The sequence below is a fragment of the Macrobrachium rosenbergii genome, chromosome 51 (genome assembly GCF_040412425.1).
Source record: "Macrobrachium rosenbergii isolate ZJJX-2024 chromosome 51, ASM4041242v1, whole genome shotgun sequence".
In the NCBI taxonomy this organism is placed as follows: domain Eukaryota; kingdom Metazoa; phylum Arthropoda; class Malacostraca; order Decapoda; family Palaemonidae; genus Macrobrachium; species Macrobrachium rosenbergii.
Genome location: NC_089791.1, coordinates 70121540 through 70144113, shown reverse-complemented (window position 1 = coordinate 70144113; position 22574 = coordinate 70121540). Strand labels below are relative to the sequence as shown.

Here is a 22574-nt window from a genome sequence, read left to right as displayed (position 1 = left end):
ATGTAGAATACAACAAAAAATAACTCATGGTTGTAGCTTTTATCACTTTTGAAATATTTTCATATAAATCACGTTAAGTGCCAAAATTTCAAACTGCAGTCAACTTTGACTTGACCGAAATGGTCGAAAAACGCAATTGTAAGCTAAAACTCTTACATTCTAGTAACATTCAATCATTTACCTTCATTTTGCAACATAGGGGAAGTCTCTAGCACAATATTTCAATTTATGGTGAATTTTTGAAAAAAACTTTTTCCTTACCTCCACGCAGTAACTCTGCTGAAAATCTCAGAATTTCTTTAGTCACCTTGTCGTAATTTTTGCACCATTTTCTATTAGGTGTTACATAAAGTGTTATACATGAAAATGTGCACAATTTCATGTTAAATACAACAAAAAATAACTCATGGTTGTAGCTTTTATCCGTTTTTAAATATTTTCATATAAATCACGATAAGTGCCAAAATTTAAACCTACAGTCAACTTTGATTCGACCGAAATGGTAAAAAATGCAATTGTAAGCTACAACTCTTACATTGTAGTAACATTCAATCATTTACCTTCATTTTGCAACAAACGGAAGTCTCTAGCACAATATTTCAATTTATGGTGAATTTTTGAAAAAAACTTTTTCCTTACCTCCACGCAGTAACTCGGCTGAAAATCTCAGAATTTCTTTAGTCACCTTGTCATAATTTTCGCACCATTTTCTATTAGGTGTTACATAAAGTGTTATACAAGAAAATGTGCGCAATTCCATGTTAAATACAACAAAAAATAACTCATGGTTGTAGCTTTTATCTGTTTTTAAATATTTTCATATAAATCACGGTAAGTGCCAAAATTTAAACCTACAGTCAACTTTGACTCGACCAAAATAGTCGAAAAATGCAATTGTAAGCTACAACTCTTACATTGTAGTAACATTCAATCATTTACCTTCATTTTGCAACAAACGGAAGTCTCTAGCACAATATTCCGATTTATGGTGAATTTTTGAAAAAACTTTTTCCTTCCCTACATGCGCGGTAACTGCCGAAAATCTCAGAATTTCTTTAGTCACCTTGTCGCAATTGTCGCACCGTTTTATATTAGGCCTTACATAAGATGTTATACATGAAAATGTGTGCAATATCATGTAGAATACAACAAAAAATAACTCATGGTTGTAGCTTTTATCAGTTTTGAAATATTTTCATATAAATCACGATAAATAGAAAAAATTCAACCTTCGGTCAACTGTAACTTGACTGAAATGGTTGAAAACTGCAATTGTAAGCTACAACACTTATAGTTGAGTAATATTCAATCAATTACCTTCATTTTGCAACAAACGGGAAGTCTCTAGCACAATATTTTGATTTATGGTGAATTTTAGAAACAAAACTTGTTTTTACGTCCGCACGTTACGAATTCATGCATCATTTTGTGATAATATTTTCTCTGTGTTGCTTTGATCGTTTTCCAATTTGTTATATACCAAAATCATCGCAATTTAGTGTACAATACAACGAAAAAAAATAACTCATTAGCTTTAACTGTATTGCTCACAGCGCGATTTGTATACAATTATATATGAAATTTTTTATTTGCGGTCATATATTCCAATATTTATATATGATAATGATATTTTTTTTATTTCTGATGGTTGCATACTAAACTTCAGGCAATGACAAAAAAAGGAGCCAAAAATGAACTCTTAATCTTAAAAACTAAGTGTGCTGTGATTTTTTGAAAAAAGCTTTTTTTCCGCTTCGGCGCTGACTCCCAAACGCCGCCGGCATACGACAGACACTTTTGTAAATAGAGGCTCGGCGTTAAAGGGTTAAGCTGACCTCCAAAAGAACAGGATCAAAAGTCTCTCTGACTACTGCTTATATTGTTTCTACCCAAAGACTTATACATACAAAAATCTAAACTCAATTTCTCTTTTCACAGCTAAAATTCTAACATTCAAGACTGAATTTAATGAAAATGGCCTATTCGTGATTTTCTTTTAAAAACATGGTATCACAATTGGCAGTTCATTTACAAACTTAATGTAAGCAAGCTAACTGCAAACGGCATATTAATATTAATTTAAGCTACCCTATAAAACAACACCCAAAGGCTTACTTAAAAACCAATAAATTTCTTTACAGGCAGTCCCGGTTATCGGCGGGGGTTCTATTCCCGATGGTGTGACGATTACCAAAAATCAGTAATAACAGTGTTATCGGCACTGATAACCAGGGATCAGCGCTTGTGTTCAGTGGGGATCGACACTGAGCATCCATTTATCGATGTTGCTAGGCAAACACCGTAAAACCAGATCACTGATAACTGGGGACTGCCTATACTACCATAATTGGAAAAATAAGAGTAATGTGTTGAAATACTAACCTGAAAACAACCAAACAAGTGATCAAGTTGCTCTGGCGAAAAATCCCAGGCCAGTTTTGCTAGAAGATCATGAACATTTTTTACAATGGCTTCATGTTTTCCATGCTGAGCAGCCCATATGTCATCTAGGTCTTCCAATGTTAAAGCCTATGAAAAGATATAGTAATGACATCAACATATTATAAAATTTTGCAAAATCAAATGACAAAGTATTAAAAATATAAAATTTCATAAATTATTTCAATAAAACATACTACTTGAGAATAAGAGATCATGCTAGAACAATACCTTCTCTTTAATGATGAACCTTATAATCTTTTCTAGTTTTTCTACATATTGTGGCTGATGTAGAGAGTCCCGAAGAACAATTTGTAGAACTCTATTTTCTTTTATCCACTCCTGCTCAAAAAATTAAAAAAAATTCTCCCGTTAGTAATACTACTTTAACTACCATATACATTTCATAAATGCAAAAACTTGACTTCAACCACACATAAAAGTATCTCAAAATATGGGAAAAAATGGAACCGACATTTTCAAACCCTCAAATTATGGGCAGGGGAAAAGTATCTGACAACTCACCTCTTACAAGGAATGTGAAAATGATCACAAGCTATGGGGGAACTGCTCCTAACAAATTCAGTTGAACCTTTTACTGACTCAAAATAAAGATTACATCTTATTCTAAAGCATTAGCAGAGGAAAAAGCATATGAAGAACCTGGAGGAGGAGGAGGACATGGGCCAGATTTAAGTAACCATTTGCTTCCCTTCTCTTCCTGTGTCTTACAAACTTAGGTATAAAGTCCTGATACCAATCCTAACATTCCTCACATCTAATGTCAAGATCACACTCTATACCCCTGCAAACAGTTTGTCTGTCTACTTCAAAATTCAACATCCTGATAACAGTAACCATTCCTACAGAACCTAACATTCTTAGCCTTGCTTCCAGTGGAAGACATCCTAGGAAAAATGACATTTTTATAATAAAGTAAATACATTGCTATAGTTTCCTCTTGCACGGCAGCTTAAATAAAAGAATTTGTGGGTAACGCTTCAAAGTTTAGTGCAGATGACTGGTCCCCCCGCCCAACTCATGGGAATGCCAGGAGCAACTTAGCAGGCAACCTCAGTCTGTTTATGCCAAATGTCCATCAAAGGGGAGGCGGGAGGGCTCCAATCATGTAATTACACAAACATCAACATAACAAATATGCATCATTTCCATGGATCTTTTAAAATGTTATGCCTTAATTCACTGTATCCAATAATATTGTATATACAGGTAGTCATCGGTTATTGGTGGGGGTTCCGTTCTGGGGGTATGATGATAGCTGAAAATTGCCACTAACCAAAAACTTGGTGATTTCTGGTGCTTTTTCGGAGATTTTCGGGGCCGAAAAGCGCCGGTTTTCGTCGCTAGACAAGCACCGTAAAACCAGATCGCCATTAACTGGGGACTGCCTATACAGAAACCCCCGTATTCACGGAGGATGCGTACCACAAACCCCCCGCAAATAGCTAAAATCCGTGAATACTTAGAACCCCTCTAAAAACACTTAGAACTGCCTATTTTGATAGTTTAAAACAAAAAAACACTCTAAAAATGCTTATACCTGAGTATTTTAATAGTTTTATCACAAAAAGTGCATTTAGTCATGAAAATATGAAACTACTAATAATTTGTAAATATTTCTCAGTGGAAAATACTGCGAATGGGGGAATTTTCCATGAATAATGGGTAGATACATTCCACAGAGAAATCCGCGAATATGTGAGTTCACGAATACTAAGACCGCGAATATGGGGGTTTACTTTATTCTTAAATTGCTTTTGTATTATAAATTGCCATCATAGTGATCAATGTTTTTGTTTGGAAATCGATTACGCAGTAAGTTTATTTCGCCGTTTTTAACTCAGTTCACAGCGCTTTTCTTGCTTCTAGTTAGCGTAAATGAATCTCTAGGTACTTTACTTTATATGGGGCATGGTTATTTTTTGTTATACGAAGTGTTTTCAAGTCAAAATATAACTTAAATATCTCTTGTTGTGAAATTAATTTAGCTATTTTTTTTTTTTGTTATCAGATGACGTCCATTTGCGGGCGTTTGTGTAAAAAAATCAAGATTCTGTTCACTATTTTCACTTGATTTCATCATAATATGAGCTCTACATATTTATCGTTTATCAGTGTAAAAATAGCAGTAATGTGTTCTTTCATGGCCAGTAGTTTTGATTAAAATACTTTCTCTCCAATTTTAATTACAGCAGAGTTTCATCCATGATGCCGATGCACAATAATTTATAGTCATTAACAGCTTGAACACTGTTTTCTCAGCTTCAGCTATAACTTGCAGCTTAAATTTAGCAGTATATTTCCTTGCCAATCTTTTATCCATACCGATGAAAATACAGTAATTAATGAATATTTCTCAGTGAAAAATAACGTGAATGGGCGAATTTTCAGCGAATAATGCATATATATGTTCCACAGAAAAATCGCAAACAGATGAGTCCGCAAATACGGGGGATTTACTGTAAACACAACCAGATAAGACTGTCATTTGCACTGAAATAAAGACCACGACCCATTCACTGACAGTGATGGGTGCTCCTGGTATATTGTACCCCCGGGCTCTCACAAATTTCAGCACCTTACCACAAGGTGAATGGATAGGAGAAAATCCTATGCTTCCTTCTGCGATGCCAAGCCAGTTACTAATAATGATCGCAAGGTACTGCAAGAATCTAACACTGTTTTAACTTTCTTCAAAAAAGTGAGAAGTGAAGATCGATTACACCTCCAGAAGGTCGATTGCAGACTGGACATCAGGGCACAGAGTGCCTGAAAGCTATTGAGGTAGAGGCAATTCTAGCATCTTAGCTTTCCTTCAACAGGTAAGCAAATCGTTCTCCTGAAACTCAGAATGCATCTCAACATAGTTCACTGGAGACGAAGGACAATGCATTCATAAACCAAGGGTGAGACAGGATCCTGTCTGGAGACACTAGGGATGGATGGCCTTCTGATTAAAAGCTTTTTCAGGTAAAACCTGAAAGGTCAAACTAGATATTTGGCTCACTCTCCCAGAGCCAGGGACGTCCAACAATCACTTCATGGAGAAAGTACATATCTTGTTCACAGACTGTCTCTCTGAGCAGAATCTGCTTACTTGTCTATAGTCTGAATCTCACTAACTCGTTTGGCATTTGCTAGGGCTACAAGGAACAGAGTTTTCTAGTTAACTGTTGTGGAACGGAGAGGCTCGATAGAGGGGCCAGTTTACCACTCAAGAACTATGTCCAAATTCTAATATACAGGCAGTCCCCGGTTATCGGCGGGGGTTCCATTCTGATGGTGTGACGATAACTGAAAATCGGCAATTTTCGAGGCTTATTGGCACCGAAAAGTGCCGATTTTTGGTTATCGGGGCCTCCATTAGGTATGTATTGGCACCAGGATCTCACTAACTGGCGCCGAGCGCCCGAGAGCAGGGGCCAAAGTGCCTGAGAGCGGGCGCCAAAGTGCTCAGTAGTGGGTGCCCAGGGCTCTGCAGTTGGTGCCAGGCAAACTAGTAGCTCAGGAGCTGGTGAGTGCTACTGGGCACTCTTAGTATGAGCTAAAAAATGTGGAACTCTTCACAATTTGTGTCATCTTGTTTAGTATATGTACTGCCAAAGCAAGTAGCAAAGCACGGTTCTCAGCTGATGAGAACGTCTTCTTGCTAAAGCTCATCATAACCAAAACATAAGCACAATTCTCTCCTACTGCACTCCTGCCCTTACACTTTTCAATTCTTTGCATAGGAAAGTGTAATAAGAAGATGTTCAATTAATTCTTTATGGACAATTGTTATGAAGTACACGGTACTATCATAAAAACATATCTCAAATCCTAACCAACATAATTTGAGATTGTAGATATGTATCCATTACCAAAATATTCAATCGGTAGAGAACACAACATCTACATTATGTTACGCTAATCGGTAACAAGGTAGAGAAAGCAATACTAAGTTTTTTACACTCCTCAGAAAAAGAAAAGTTAACCTTTACTAACATAGTTCGAAGTACACTGAGTACCATCAGACAGACGTATATCAAATCCTGTCAAACACTGAGATTATGTAATAAGTCTTGCGTATTATATTGCACACGTCGAAGCTCTGCTTATGCCTAGTGCATTGTGGGTTGTTGTGGTTAGGGACTGAGGAAGCACAGTCGATTGTAGCAATATGTAACAGCACTATAACCATTAAAGCCAACATTTAGCCATCTGTATCTTAACCCTCTACCTGGAGCCATCCCATAATAGAGACTTTCAGATATGTGTTTACTACCAAAAAAGTCAGACAGGTAGCAAACACAACATTTACGTTATTACGCCATTCGGAAAAGGAAAGTTAACCTTTACCGAGAATAGTTGAAGTACAAAGTGTGTCATCACACAGACATGTCGCAAATCCTAACAAACGTTAATTGATACTTGCACAAAGTTATTCATTACTGCAAATATTACTTGAGCAATGAATGCTTTGTTAACATTTATTATGTTAACTGGTAAACTAAGCTAAACTAAGCTACCGGTAGTTAACCCATTTGATTGCGAATCTGCTACTGTAGCCTAGTAAAATACGATAAACTTGAATCAGATCTTAATAAAAAAAAAAAAACAATAAAATACTGATCCTGAAAGCTGTAGGCTTGAAGGCTACCCAAAATCAGCAACAATACTTCACCAAAATCTGGTTTCCAACCAGCACATTTAAGAACAAAGTTGCCATCGACACTCTGTGTTTACTTGAGTGCGGCAGAAACAGACTGAGGTTGTCTGCTAAATCGTTCCTGGTATTCCTGTGAGTGGGCGGGACCAGTCATCTGTACTAAACTTTGAAGCGTTACCTACGAATTTTTTAATTTAGCTGCTATGCAGGAGGAAACTATAGCTATGTAATTACTTGGTAAGTTACTTATATAAAAATAAATGGACAGTACTGTGAAAGCAGCAACAGTCAAAACCATGATATATTAACAAGTGTCTATACACAATGGCAGCTAGAGGAATTCTGCCAAGAGCTAAAACATTCAAAATAAACTTGGTGGGAAACAGGTGAACTAGACAGTCAACTAGGTCAGCCAAACAATCTTCTTTTGTTTGAATGCTAACTTGCCTATCAGCATAGAGATATAAGCCATCTTTAAAAGTCAGTAAGATTCATCCCACCATCCTCAGTTAAGAGCTAACAAAATTTTTTGTTACTAAACATAAGCACATTTTTTTTCATTATTAGAACCACATTATCCTTGGATTATATATAAAGTACGTATGCCTTGAACACTGTAAGCAATACAATAAAACTTGTAAAACATAAGAGGCCCAAACAATACAAATTTACTGATGGCTACAAATCTCCATATGGTGCAAGATTTGCAGCAATATCATCAATTGGAACAAATCATTCCTTTTTATCCAATAATGCTAAGTCTTCACTGAAGAACTTTGCAATATGGTCAACAGTGATCATAGTTAAAAACATCCCACAACAAAAATATGACATTTTTATAATAAAATAAGGTTTTATATATACTTACCAAGTAATTACATAGCTATAGTTTCTACTTAAAAAGGCAGCTTAAGAACTGAAAATTTGCGGTAGCACTCTTTTGTTTTGGTGCAGGTAAGTGCCCCACCCACTTCCGGGGAAGAATAGGTACAACGTAGCTAAAGAGCTCAGTTCGTTTATGCTGTATGTCCATGAGCAGGGAGGAGAGACGGGTTCTGTTCATGTGTGGGGAGGGTTCTTGTTCAGAGACAGGTTCTTTCATGTAATTACTTGGTGTATGTATGTATGTATGTAATGTATGATGTATATATCTGTATCATATAATATACTTATATATATAATAATATATATATATATATATATATATATATATATATATATATATATATATATATATATATATATATATATATATATATATATATATATATATATATATATATATATATATATATATATATATATATATATATAATATATATATATATATATATATATATATATATATATATATATATATATATATATATATATATATATATATATATATATATATATATATATATATATATATATATATATATATATATATATATATATATATATATATATATATATATATACATACATACATAACCTTATTTTGTCATAAAAATGTCATTTTTATATATGACACTTACCGAGTAATTACATAGCTGAATTCCACATTGATAGGAAGTGGGAAGAATGGACATGTGCTACTCCAAAAACATTGTAAAGAAATGCATTTGAAACAGAAAAGAAAAGCCAGCATTATGGTAATGCTTGTTGTAACCTTACCTGGGGAGAGTGCAAGAGCAGGAAGATACTGACTCTTGATCGTTGCTCATCACAACCTGTAGGGACATGACCGGGAGTGTCAGGATTGTCCATACTTCAGTGGGAGCTTTGTGGTCATGGAGTGCTTCTATGACTCGACAAAGTTTAAACACAACAATTGCCCTTGCCCTGGGCGAAAGATAGACATCAACTACCATATGACTATAAAACTATATTACTTATACACCATTTAAAAAACATATATTACCTTTCCATTAAAAATGAAGATTAGAGGGTATTCCAGGTGCTAAGTATCCCCCCGCTTCCCAAAAACTCAACAACCTTAATCAAGGCTAGGAAACAGAAATAGGAGGATCACTCCTACCCCTCATTCCCTAGTGCCAAGCCAGCCGCAATGGACCCAGTGTACTGTAGTCATCGAACACAGTTTCAACATTACGTGGATAATAGTTGGCGAAGACCGAGTGACAATTCCTGTAAGTCAATTGGATTATGATAGCTAGAGAGAGATTGCGTTAAAAAGCCAACTAAGTGGCTACTGCCCGTACTTCATGTGTTTTTACCTATAACAACAGTAAATTCCCCTGAATTCCCAAGTGAGACTCCACAATAATGTCTTCAAAAAGAAAGAGAGCATTCTTGGAGAGAGGATATAAAGGGTTCTTGACAGAACACAGAGGTTACGAGAATCCCCTCTGATATTCTCGGGTCTCTCGATGTAAAAACTTGATGATTTCACTTGGCATAACACTCTCCCTTGTTCAGACGGTCCTACCAGTTCTGCAAGACTCTGGACCCAAAAAAAATGAGGCCAAGGGTTGGAAGGGTACTTGTTTTTGGCTAAGAAGCCTAAAGAATATGAGCAAATAGCTGTCTCTTGCAAAAAACCAACTTGTTTGTCCAGGCCTTGTAACTTGCTGACTCTTTTCACTGTGACAAAAGATATTAAGAAAAGTGTCTTTCTAGACAGATCCGTAAAGGAGGACATCTGCATAGGTTCAAAAGGCGGGCCTGACAACCGATATAGGACGGTGTCTAGGTTCCAGGGGACTGGCTGCTGAGACTTCAGTTTCCTGGTGCCAAAAGACTTGACTACGTCTGAAATGTCCGGGTCTGAGCAAATATTCACACCTCTACGCTTGAATACTGAGTTCAGCATAGATCTGTAACCCTTTACCATAGATGTCGAGAGGCCTCTCGAAGATCCTGGGTAAAGTAAAAATTCGGCTAGTTGGGCTACTGAGGTAGAAGAAGAAGAGATGTTATGTTCTTTACACCATCTCCTAAAGACTGCCCGCTTAGCCTGGTAGCACTTTGAGGAAGAGTCGCGTCTACATTTTGCGATAGCATTCGCAACTTCTCTTGAAAATCCTTTTGCCCTAACAAGCTTTCTGACAGTTTAAAGCCTGTCAGAGCGAGGGTGGGCAAACCTTGATGATATCTGTTGAAATGAGGTTGTCTGAGAAGATCTTTCCTCTGTGGGAGGAGCCACGTAAAGTCCGACAGAAGCTCCAAAAGGTCTGGAAACCACTCCTTTTGAGGTCAAAAGGGAGCTACTAGGATCATCAATGCGTGATAAGTCTTGAATTTGATAATCACGTCTCTTACTAGGCTGAACAGAGGGAAGGTATGAAAATTTTCCTAGCCTTACCTGTCCAAAAATGCTTCAATTATGCAATCCACCCACCTGCTCACATTGTTGTTCTTTTATTGTGCAATCCAGCTTACAACAAAAAAAACCACAAACCAGATTTACCAACCAAAATTACCGACCTAACCATCAGAGAGCTCTCTTTACTGCACTACACTCTGTTCCAAGTTCAACACTCCCGCCGGCGTTTGTTTACATTTTCTTTCCCTCGCGCCATTTCCGACCTATGAAGTCACAACAAGAACAGATACTTTTTAAACATGAAGCATGCTTTGCTATAAAAACATCTTATAAAATTAAACATGCTTTTTATACACTTTGTAACGCCCATACCTTTTCACTAACGCAGAAAATAAAAATAAAATAATGACAATTAACTTATAAAACCAACATATAATCACACTTATCTCCTTCTCCCTCCCCTCCAGCCTCTTCTTGTCCTAATCCCCTCTAATCTCCATTATTCTTCAAATCTTTACCCTCTATGTAGTTTCTAATACTTTTTCCTGAGACTCCAGCTTTGGTCAATACATCAGCTATTTGATGCTTTCCTTTTATCCATCTCACCTCCTTTATTTCTCCAGATTCTATTGTTTCTCTTATTGCTGCAATATCAGTTTTTAATCTCTTACTACTTACTCCAGTACTTAACTTTATTGCAGTCATTAGGGTTTTGCTATCAGTTTTACCCAATGCTTCTAATTTTCTCCCTCCTACTATCTCTTCCCACAAATGTTTGAAATATATCAAGCCGTCTATGGCCTCCCCCCAACACTCAGAGCTTCTGCTTCAATGGTGGACTTTGCTACTCTTCTGGATTTTCTGGATTTCCACTTCTCCTTTTACCATCTGTCAATATCACATAACCTAATTGTGTATGACCATCTTCAATATTCCCAAATGAAGCATCTGTATAGGATTCCCGATAAATCTTTTCTTCTTCTAAGTCACTTATTATCACTTCTCCCATTATGCTCTTAGTTTTTCTCACTATTTTAATCAGCTTTCTCATATCTTGAGTTGTTCCTTCTTTAAAAGCTTTACTAAATTCACTAACATCATATGATATTTCTGGCATGGTATGTAGCGATACCCAATTCAACTGTCCTACCACTGATCTATATTCTGTTAATTCCTTTTGTCCTAATACTCTATTACCTGTAAATCTTCTAGCTTCTGGTTCTCTTATAGAATTTATATACTGCCACTGATTAAGACAAATTCCATTTTCCTTATGCTCTACTATTACTCCTATATACTTAAAACTTTTACTTTCTTGTTCTCCTACTTGCAATTTCCCTTTCAATTTCCCAATTGTTTCCTTTAAAAATCCTTCACTTCCTCCATAGCAAAAATCATCTACATGTGTACATAAAATACCATTCAATTTATTATCTTTCCTCCAACTGAATATATTAGGTTCTAATCTACTCCTCTCGCCTTAAAGCTCCTCCACCACTTTTACCACCTTACAATACCATGCCTTTGCTGCATCCATGAGCCCATAAACAGTTTTCTTCAATTTCCATAATCCACTCCAACCATCTTCACTAGGTGGTTTAAAATATACAGTATATACCTCTCATTGTATTTCATCACCTTGTAGATACCCAGTTTTTACATCTAATGTATAACAATTCCAATCTTTCAGTTTTATTACTGTCAAATAAAATTTTAAAATTTCGGCACTGCATGTAGGAAGAGCATCTTTTTCCCATTCGGCCATTTCTTCTTCAAAACCTCTAGTTACCAATCTTGCTTTACATATCCTCTCCCCCCCCTTACCTTTTCAGTTACTACCCATCTTGTAGATACAGCTTTTTGTCCAACGTCATTTACCTCCTCATATACCTTGTTTTCTCTCCAACTTTGCAGTTCTTTTTCTTTAGCTTCAATTACACTTCTATTTTCAAATCCTAGCAAAACCTCTTCTTCATCTTCAGTTTTTTCTACATGACTATAATCTCTTGTTAACCCATCCCTTGTCACCTGACTGTGAGTCTTCTACATTGTGTGAATCACCCTAAGACTTGCTTGATCTTTTTCCTGTTCCTGCAAGACTCAATATAGTCCACTCTTCAACTTGTCCTTTATTTTTGTTTATAGCTCTAACTCTATTTCCCTTTCTGAGTTTGGGTATCTCTTCTATTAACTCATCTTCTATTGCCTCACTTTCTTCTTCTATTATCTCACTTTCCCCTTCATCATCCATTGTTTCCTCTGCCAAATCTCCTTCTAAAGTGTCTTCTATATCTGCATTCCTTATCCAGCCAATTATCATCTCCTTTCCTTCCTGCTCATCTATATTCCCTTCCTTTGATGCAAGGGATTCATCCTTCACAATGTGTGTTTTGTCTATTTTAGGTAACTTTTCTTTTTCTGGTGAAAGTCCTTGAATCCTAGTAACATGTATTCTAGCTACTTCTCTTAAAGAATCCCCATGTTTAACCACTACTGTTTTACTTGATACTCCCACTACCTGAGCAGGTCCTCTCCATTCATTTGCATTTTCTCTCTTATAGAATACCTTGTCTCCAACTACTGCTTCTTTAAATTTATGTTCTCTGACATTTTTGTTTAAAGCAATTCTTATTTTATTATAAGACTCATTTTTGATAAACACTTCTCTGGCCTTATGCATTGCATTTAGCGTATCCCTTACTATGCTTTCATCCATACCTTTCTCTCTGCTTGCAGGACTTGAACTTTCTTCTCCAATTAAATTTGGCAATGAAGAGTTTTTCCCAAATGCTAAATGGTTAGGGGAGAAACCACCATTATTTATTAAGTAGTTCCTAGCACTCACTACCCATCTTAATGCTAAGGACCAATCCACTTCCTCAACATCCTTCATCTCTCTTAAGCTTTCTTTGATTATGCCTACCGTCTTTTCACACAATCCATTGCTTCATGGAGATTCATATGCTGTGGCTAATACTTTAATATTCCACCTTTCTGCCATCCTTCTTACTTTTTCATTTTAAAATTCTCCCCTGTTGTCTGATAATATTTAAGAAGGTGCTCCAAATATAGCAAACCACCCATCAAAAAAGTGGCTTTATAATAGTTTCTGGTTTCTTGTCTTTTATCCAAAAAGCCTGACAATACCTTGTTGCTATATCTACCATTACTAAGAACTTTCTCTCTTCTATCTCTCCCAAATCCACTGCTACAACTTCATTAAATGTCTTACTCCAAGAAAATCCCACTACTGGTTTAGCTGGGTTTCTTTTGTGTCTTTTACATAACTCACAACTTGCAATTAAGTCTGTTGGTAACTTTTTAATTCCTCTTTTTCTTTCCCTCTCAAACCATCACGCCACTGTGCTGCTTCTGTTAGCTTCCATATTTTATCTCCACTTCCATGACCAAATTATATATGTAACTTCATCATTGCACCTTTAATTTCCCTTAAGACTCTTTCCCTTTCATCCCTCCAGTAACAGTTCTTCTTCTACCTTCCTCCTCAAAATTGGTATTCTTAAGTGGCCCTGTTAAGTCTTCTCTTAACTTTACCTTCATTTCCCCTAACACTTCTATTTTAACACAATTCTCTTTTAAATTTAGTCATACCCATTTTACTCATGGTTTTCTTACCTATTAACCACGGTACATCACCCTGCAAAATTTCTGTCTTCAAATAAACTTTTTGTTTTTCAATAACACTGGTATTTTCATTACTCCTTTCAACTTGTATGATGATTCACTGAAATTAATACTTTATTAGACTCTTTCTTAGTATCATTCATTCTCCTCAACTCTTCCTACTTCAAAACCACGACAATGCGTGCTAGTCACAATTCCCAATAAACTGTTGACTTACATCTTGTGTCTAAAATTGCATCAACCTCTTCCCAAGATTCTTCCTATTTTACTAACTTCCTATATAAACGTTTTCTTCTTCTTGTCCAATTTCTGCTTGCTTCTTATTTTGAAAGTTTTGAGGACAATCTCTAGACCAATGCATACTGCACACAATGTTACTTTCCTTCTCTATTTAAAGGATTTCTTCCACCTCTACCTCAATTCACCTTTCCCCCATATCTTTGGTTTTCCCCTACCTTTCCCAAAATTTGCACAACCTTCTGATCCCAACCATTCCCCCCCCTCTTTATTCCCTAATCCCTCAAATATTCTTTTCATTATCTGTGACACTGTTTTATATTCCAACTTTTCTTGACCACAAGCTGCTAATACCATTTGTTTTTTTATTTTCTGTGAGATTCGATTGTTCTAGTACATGAAAACCTGTTGCTTCCCCTTCAAGCATGCTTTTCCCTATCACTCTACTACACTGACTGCCTTTTCATAAAAATAATTATAAAATCATCTTTATCTGTTTCACTAGATTCTCTTTCTATTTTAAAATAGTTTTCATTTTAAAAAAACAATTTTCCATAAATCTTTTGATACACTTCACCTAGTCTGGATAGGATTACCTTTGAACCCTCTTTATCCTTAAGTTCATCTCTATCTATTCCTTCTGTTACTTCTACAGAATTTCCTTTTAAGCTCATTCTTATCTCTATTCCCGGATATTTCACTTCTCCACACACCACAAGTCAATCTTTGACTTGTCCTCTCCATCCTTTATAATCGCCCTGTGTCCCGCTAAATCTCGGACAGTCTCTTCTCCATTTCATCTCCCAAAGTTTACCATCAGATCTGTCCATTTTTAACCAACCACACTGCTATCACCTGAAAATTTTTCTAGACTAACCCATCCAAAAATGCTTCAATTATGTGATCCACCCACCTGCTCACGTTCTTTTATTATGCAATCCAGGTTACGACTACAAAAAACACAAACCAGGCTCGCAAACCAAAATTACCGACCTAACCACCAGAGAGCTCTCTCTACTGCACTACACTCTGTTCCAAGTTCAACACTCAGCATTTACATTTTTTCCTCCCGCCATTTCCGAGGAGAGCACCATCACAAGAAGAGCAGTTACTTTTTAAACATAAAGAATGCTCTGCTATAAAAACATCTTATAAAACGTGCTTTTTATACTGACAATTAACTTATAAAACTAACACATAATCAAGGCATACATTTCCCGGTGTGACCAACCCTGAAGTATCACATCCGTTGCCCAAGACGTTGCAAATAGGTCTATTGATGGTGCTCCCCACCATGTCAACAGGTCGGTGCACAACTGTGGATTCAGCGACCATTCCATGGGTAGAACCTGTTTGCAAAGGCTCAATTCATCTGCTAATACAGTCAACTTGCCCTGAACACAGCAGGTGAGAATCTATGTATTGTTGTTGTGTACCCAAAGAAAGAGATCCCCGGCTTACTCGCACAGTGAGAGAGAGTGAGTGCCTCCTTGGTTTCGAATATAAGCCAGAGCTGTTGTGTTGTCAGAATGAACTGTAATCACTGAGTCTCGAGTTACTGTGGCAAAATGTTGAAGAGCCAGGTGAATTGCTTTAAACTCCTACAGATTTATGTGCAGTTTCCTCTCTTGAAGGGACCACTTCCCTGACACTTCCAACTGTCCTAGTGTCCCTCCCCAAACTAGGTCCGATGTATCCGAGACTTGAGTCCAAAATGTTGGGTTTGGATGAGATAGGAAACCTTCCTTCTTGAACCACCACTGAAGATCTTTTCTTTCCTGTGTGATAGGGAACATCTAAGGAATCTGAAAGAATCTTCTTGTTCCAACTGGTTTCAGAAAAGAACTGGAAAGTCCACTTACACCATCCCCAAAGGACTGAACATCTCTATGGAGGAGAGAGCCACTCTGGAAGAAGATTCCAGTCATTGGCAGAGCAGGTCTGAAGACTCAGAAAATGACAGACTTCTTTGGGTGCAACTGCATTCTCTTCTCCAACGGAAAAACCCAACAGTCTGTCTTCATCCCCAAATAGACTATTGTCTGAGAAGGGACTCATTGGGACTTTTCCTCCTCAATTCCTGGGCTAACTGTAGGTTCTAAAAAGGTCCTCCGTGCACTTCTTCTGGGATGATGAACATAGGAGCCAATCACACAGACACAGACAAACTTTCACGCCCATTAGCCCTGGTGAGGACTTGAGGGGCTGTTGACAACCCGAAGAACAGAGCCCCAAATTGGAAAACTCTGTCCTGAGAGCAAATCTCAGGAAATTTCCTGGAATCCTGGCGTACTGGGGTATGAAAGTAAGTGTCTCTCATGTCTATTGAGACCATCCAATCTTCTTGGGAAACTGCGGCAAGGACTGAGCTGTTCGTCTGCATCCTGAACTTTATGGTTTGGATGAAGACTTCAGACCGCTGATGCATCCAGGACCGGCCTCAAAACGCCCGGAGGTTTTGGGGGCTACAAAGAGGTAATTGCAAAACCCCGATGACAAGTCTTCTGGCTCTTCTAAAGCTCTCTTGTGGAGGAGAGCTGTGACTTCCTTTGAGGCAAAAAAAAAAGATGTGTTGTCTGACTGAAGCCTACCACTGCACCTTTAAGGCGATGGGCAAAATGCTGAAAAGCCAGTGTACTCTCTTTGAACGGAATTGCATATCCTTCCTTGAGAACCTGTAGTACCCATGATTCTATCGATCTGGCCTCCCGCTGTCTCCAGAAGTGTGGGATTCTGGTGCCCAGAACAGGTACAGGTAGTCGTTGCGACTTCGACCGCGTGGAGGTTCCGACAGAGCAGTCGTAAAGTCGATTTTTAAATGAAGTCGACCAACCACATATGAACATGTATTCTGTACCTACCATGTGTTATCCATCATATATTATAAGAGTCTGTATGTACTGTATACTGTACTGTCTTTTAGCATATTGAATACTGTAAATTTAATCATGTTTGAGCTGTCTTTTTATCCTTTTACCATGTTCAAACACACATACATATATTGGCTATACATGTATGTATTTTTTTTTTACATTTTCATAGACAACTGATTAGCCTACATATACATTTTATATTATCCCAAAAATGTGCATGTATAGTACCTATTATTTGTTTAGAATATGAAATCTTATCATGCTTGAACTCCTTGATTAATACTTACTTTTATTACTGTATTTAACGTTTTTATTGTAGGCATTCAAACCATCTGTCTGGTTTGTTTACATTTTCTTATCCGCCATTTGCATTGCCAATCGGCTGGACAACCCATGACGTATTAGATACTTTTATTTATTTATAGGTTTGAATTAAATACATAATTTATTACATTTGATTTATTTGCAAAAAATAGAAATACAAAATACATTACAAAAATATGAATCTTTTCCATTTTGAACAAAATTTTACTTCTGAAAACATTTGTACTGTTCATCTTCTATGAACACAGTTTTATTTTGAACTGAAATTATTTTTTCTTTATAAATTTCAGGCAAACTACAGTAATGCATAGATAGATTTGATTTACAGTACAGCAAAACATGAACATACAAAATAGAAATAAAAATTACGTAACATTTTAAATTTGAAAAAAAAAAAAAAAAAAAAAAAAAAAAAAAAAAAAAACCTATTGTCCACTGGTGGATGGCTGGGGATCGGGAGAAGGGCGTCAAATGTGAAGTCTTATCCTAGATGGGGCCTGGGTAGACGGAGGTGTTATTTTCATAAACATGCTTAGTTTTGTCTGAATGGTTCGTTTTTTTTTCTCTTCAATAAATTTCCCGGTATGGACTAAAAGCATCAAAGGACCATGCGTTTCAGTTCTTGAAAATCTTTCAATATTTGGATCCATTCCTTTAAAATGAGCTAGAAGTTTATTTAACTGTGATAAACCTTCTGCTAAAAGAGCCTTTGATGGGGAGATTCATTCTTTGTGGTTCCTCCTCCTCATCCGAACATTTCTGCTGCTGCTTCTCTCCTTTCTTCTTCTGCCACCTTTTCCTCTTCCAGCGCAATCAGATCTTTCAGTTGTTAGTTCTTCCGACTCTTTGTCAAGCAATTCCTCGATTTCTTCCATTTCACATTCTAACGATAGATCTTTTTGGCTAATTTCACAATTTTTATCAATCATTTCTAGTTCATTCTCACTATCAAACCCATCAAAAGTATTCCCATCTCGTTTGGCCTTAACGGCACTTCCAAACACCGTTCATACATTTCTTCAAAACAGCTTCCCATGAAGAGCAGCGATTTTCTTGATGCATTTAAGAACATCCAGTCATTTTTCCAAAATCGCGTAATAACTAAATGGTCAGGATCAGCATCTGTAGCAGATATTGTTTGGGAAAAGGTGGTTTTAGATAATTTGCCTTAAAGGCAGCAATCAGCTCCTTGGTCCATAGGTTGGATGAGAGGAGTTGTATTGGGTGGTAAAAATACCACTTTCACGTTGGGATGGAGATCGGCTAGATGAGGTGGATGCCCTTTTAAGCGTTATCCAAAAGAAGTAACACCTTGAATGGAACAGTGTTTTTCCAAACAATATTCAAACCTGGGGAATAAAGCAGTTTAAAAACCAGTCTTCAAAAGTTTAGTCATCCATGCCTTTTGTTAGACCGATAGTAGACTGGTAAGCGTATGCCTGTTCACATTTTTGAAGGCTCGAAGGTTTTATTAATGGTAAATCAAAAATGGCTTAATACTTAAACCCAGATGTTACCACCAAGCAACAAAGTCAGCCTATCTTTAGAGGCCTAAATCCTGGCATAGATTTCTCCTCTTGGTAAATGTAGGTGAAAGTTCTGGCATTTCTTCAAAAATAAGCCATATCATCAACATTAAAAATTTGTTCTGGTAAATAGCCTTCTTCTACAATGATTTCATCAAACTTTCAACGAACTTTTGTACAGTCACCTTCCTCATCTGCACAACTGCTGCTTCCCCAGTGATTCTGACATTATGCAATTGAAATCTGTTCTTAAACCGTTTGAACCAACCTGTACTTGCTGAAAATTCTTGATTATATTCTTCTCCACCCATGCTCCTTCAACGTCTTAAAAATAACTTTTAAATGCTTTCATTTGCAGTATGTGATCAGGCTTAATGGGACACGTTTCTGGAGTTGGCTTTCAATCCACAAATTTAATAGTTTTCCATTTAGAGTATTAGGTCCCTGTTGTTGTTTAGGTCCGATTCTCACTGTTGATCTCATTTTGCTGAACCTTCTTCACTGCTTTTTAATAATCCGTTCTTTATCCTTCAAAATTGTCGACACAGTAGAATGATAATTGAAGATCATGCAACAAACATTCACTTTCTTTGGACTTCAAACTGCTTTATCACTTTCAGTTTTATGTCCAGATCAATAGCTTTTCTTGCTTTCTTAGCAGGATTGGAAATTGAGGAAGATTTTCTTTTTAAGACATCTTTGATTGGGGTTTGGAAAGCACACAAACAATGTCTTTCGGTAATAATGTGCAGTATGTAACTGCTGACACAAACACACTGAATGCTGCCGAGCTGAGCATCTCTCGGAGATGAGTGAGAGAGCGAGTAGTGGGAAAAGTATCCATTCGTTAAGTTAGATATTTTAGCAAAAATATAAAATTAAATATTAATATATATTATTATATTTGTTAAAAGTTAGGTACGCAAAATTCGTAAAGTCGATCAGTCGTAAATCGCATAAAAAAAAAATAAATGAATTGACTTACCTATACAGAGGACTGAAGTCTCATTTGCTAGAGACTGGTCTAGAAGAGGACTCTTGCTGATAGGGTGAACTGATCAGGGATTTGCACGTGGGCACGAGGAAGCTCTTCCTCTGTTACCTCGAAAGGGCTGAGGATTAAATGAAACAGCAAGTGTTTGGTTAGACTCCATTGTTCGCTTGGACAACAGCACAAACAAGTCGTGAGTAGCCTTTTGCAATTCCGTAGCTCTAATGTCGTTCGAGGAAAAAGGCTGGTACTGTCCAGATGAGCAAAAAGAAGAGCAGATCTCTGGCACGGTGTCACTCCTTTAGTGGTGAAAGAACACCATGTCTCTTTTCTTCAGTATACATGACAAAAAAAAAAAAAAGAGCAACTAACTCCTGTACCTCATCTCGAATCGCCTTGTCTGCACACGTCAGGACTCCGAGCCAGTCTGCATGTACGAATATAGCAAAAACTCCCAAGGAAGGAGCTTGCCTGGTTGTATAGAATACATACCTCCTTTTGGAAAACCGAGGAGGAGGACAAAATACAGCTTTGCACAAATCCCTCTTCTCAGTCAGCCAAGAGTCAATCCCTGACAACGGTTTCTTCTACGAAATAGAGAGGGCCATCTACGGGAGTCTAGTGGTACTCGAGGATTGATGTAATAAGAATGCTGATCCTGGGGAAGAATGGGCCACGATGGAGAAATACGTAGGGAAGCAGAACAGATAATAATTCAATAATGAGGGGTAAGCTGATGAAGGCTATTCTGGTTCAGGTTCCTCCTCTGCTAAAGATCAAGCGGAAAGCGCCAAATCTTGCTGTGGTTCTTCTGGTTTCAAAGATGAGGGTTCTTCAACAGTTCCAGGATGTTCTCCAAACATTGGTGAATGGGAAGCAAAGAAGAGCCTTGTGGTGCTGATGTACTTGCAGACTTCGCGCGATCAGTGACTGGTTAAGAGGATACGGCCTTGGGGATCTGTGACACAAAAGGAGCCGAAACAGGTTGACCTGCAGCAATAGGGACGTCTAAATCTGGAGTCTCAGACTCTTATCCCAATGCTGGAGAGCTGGGAGCCAACGGGATGTCTGGAGCTACAGCGTGAGCTGAACCTGCAGCAGGCTTAAGAGCCACTGGGAGCTCGGATCCAATGGGAGGGGAAGATCCCAAAAGCGCGCTGATGAGCCAATTGGGACCATATGGGCGCCGATGAACCAACGGGAGCTTGGTGTCCAAAGGGAGAGCTCTGTTGTCACAATATAGGCAGTCCCTGGTTATCGGCGATCTGGTTTTATGGCACTTGTCTAGTGATGACGATAACTGGATTTTCAGCACCGATATATGCCAATCTCCAGTTGTTGGCCCTGATAACCGGATATCGGCGCCAATAATCAAGGATCAGTACTAGTATCGGTGATTTTCGGTTATCGTCCCACTGTTGGGAATGGAACCCCCCCCCCCCGCCATTACCGGGGACTGCCTGTAGGTGCAAGAGGGCTCTTGATCCTTATGGCACTTGCAAGGTACCGCTGGACACACGTCCACAACATGCCTCTTCAAAGGTCTAGAAGACTCCTGAAAGTGTCAACTGTGTCCTTTGGGTTCGGAATCTGAACCACTGGAAGATAAAGCACGATCCAATTGGACACCTTTCAAGCTCTTCGTTGCTGAAACCTGGGAAATAGCAACAGGCTTGACTGAGGAAGCAACTACTCATGGGCAAACCCCACCAACTTTCCTTGGACTAACAGTTTGCCTCCTCCCAGGTGCAGGGGAGTTTGGCAGGGACCCCCGTCTAGTATTGGTGGGACGGGTAGCCACCCACTCCCCAACACTAAACTGGGTGCAGGCACTGGCACTTGCACGGACGCTTGCACTATGATCCTCATTTGTTCTTATCCACCACAGCTTTGAGACTGACGGTGGCACTAGGTTCAGAGGGAAGGGAGCCAGTAATGGAGTTGTAGGGAGAGTGAAAGAAGTAGGAATCAGGGAACGAGAAGTCAAAGATGTAGAAAAAGCCAGTTTGGGGGTAGAGGACACAGAAGCTCTAGCCTCAACCCTAGCAGCCGCTTTCCTAAGCCTAACTTTATCTAATTTATCCAAATGATTGGTCAACACTTTCCATTTACTTATGGCCGAATCCTTACATTCCTTCCACGTCAAGTCGGGGGAACATACTTGTCCACGGCAGTGAAAACAAACAATGTTCGTCATATTTAAATGAAGTCAACATACTGCAGTATTACAGCCTTTGCTGCAATATCGGTTACTGGTCACACTCATGTCTGACATAAGTCAAAAAAATTGAAAACAAGGCTAAGCTAAAGCTATGAAAATATAGCTCAGAGACTACCAAATGAAAGAATACGTCACCAAATCCTTTGCTAGACAACCAAACCATCAGGTGAAACTACTCCTGAATGAACAAAACACAGCTGCTGAATGACCGATGTTCGGTCATCAATGGCAGAAATGAACTGAGCTCTTTAGCTACACTGTACCTATTCTTCCCCGAAAGTGGGCAGGGCACTTACCTGCACCAAAACAAAAGAGCGCTACCGCAAATTTTCAATTCTTAAGCTGCCGTTTAAAGTAGAAACTACAGCTATGTAACTA

At 37.9% G+C, this 22574-nt stretch overlaps 1 protein-coding gene across 1 annotated transcript in view; it reads right to left on the bottom strand.

Moving 5' to 3' along the window:
• LOC136833478 (ubiquitin carboxyl-terminal hydrolase 9X-like) overlaps nt 1–22574 on the bottom strand; it is a 525953-nt gene that overhangs the window by 428439 nt on the left and 74940 nt on the right. The window contains 2 exon segments of the mRNA XM_067095694.1: nt 2383–2529; nt 2671–2781. Coding sequence (XP_066951795.1) covers nt 2383–2529; nt 2671–2781 — 258 coding nt within the window.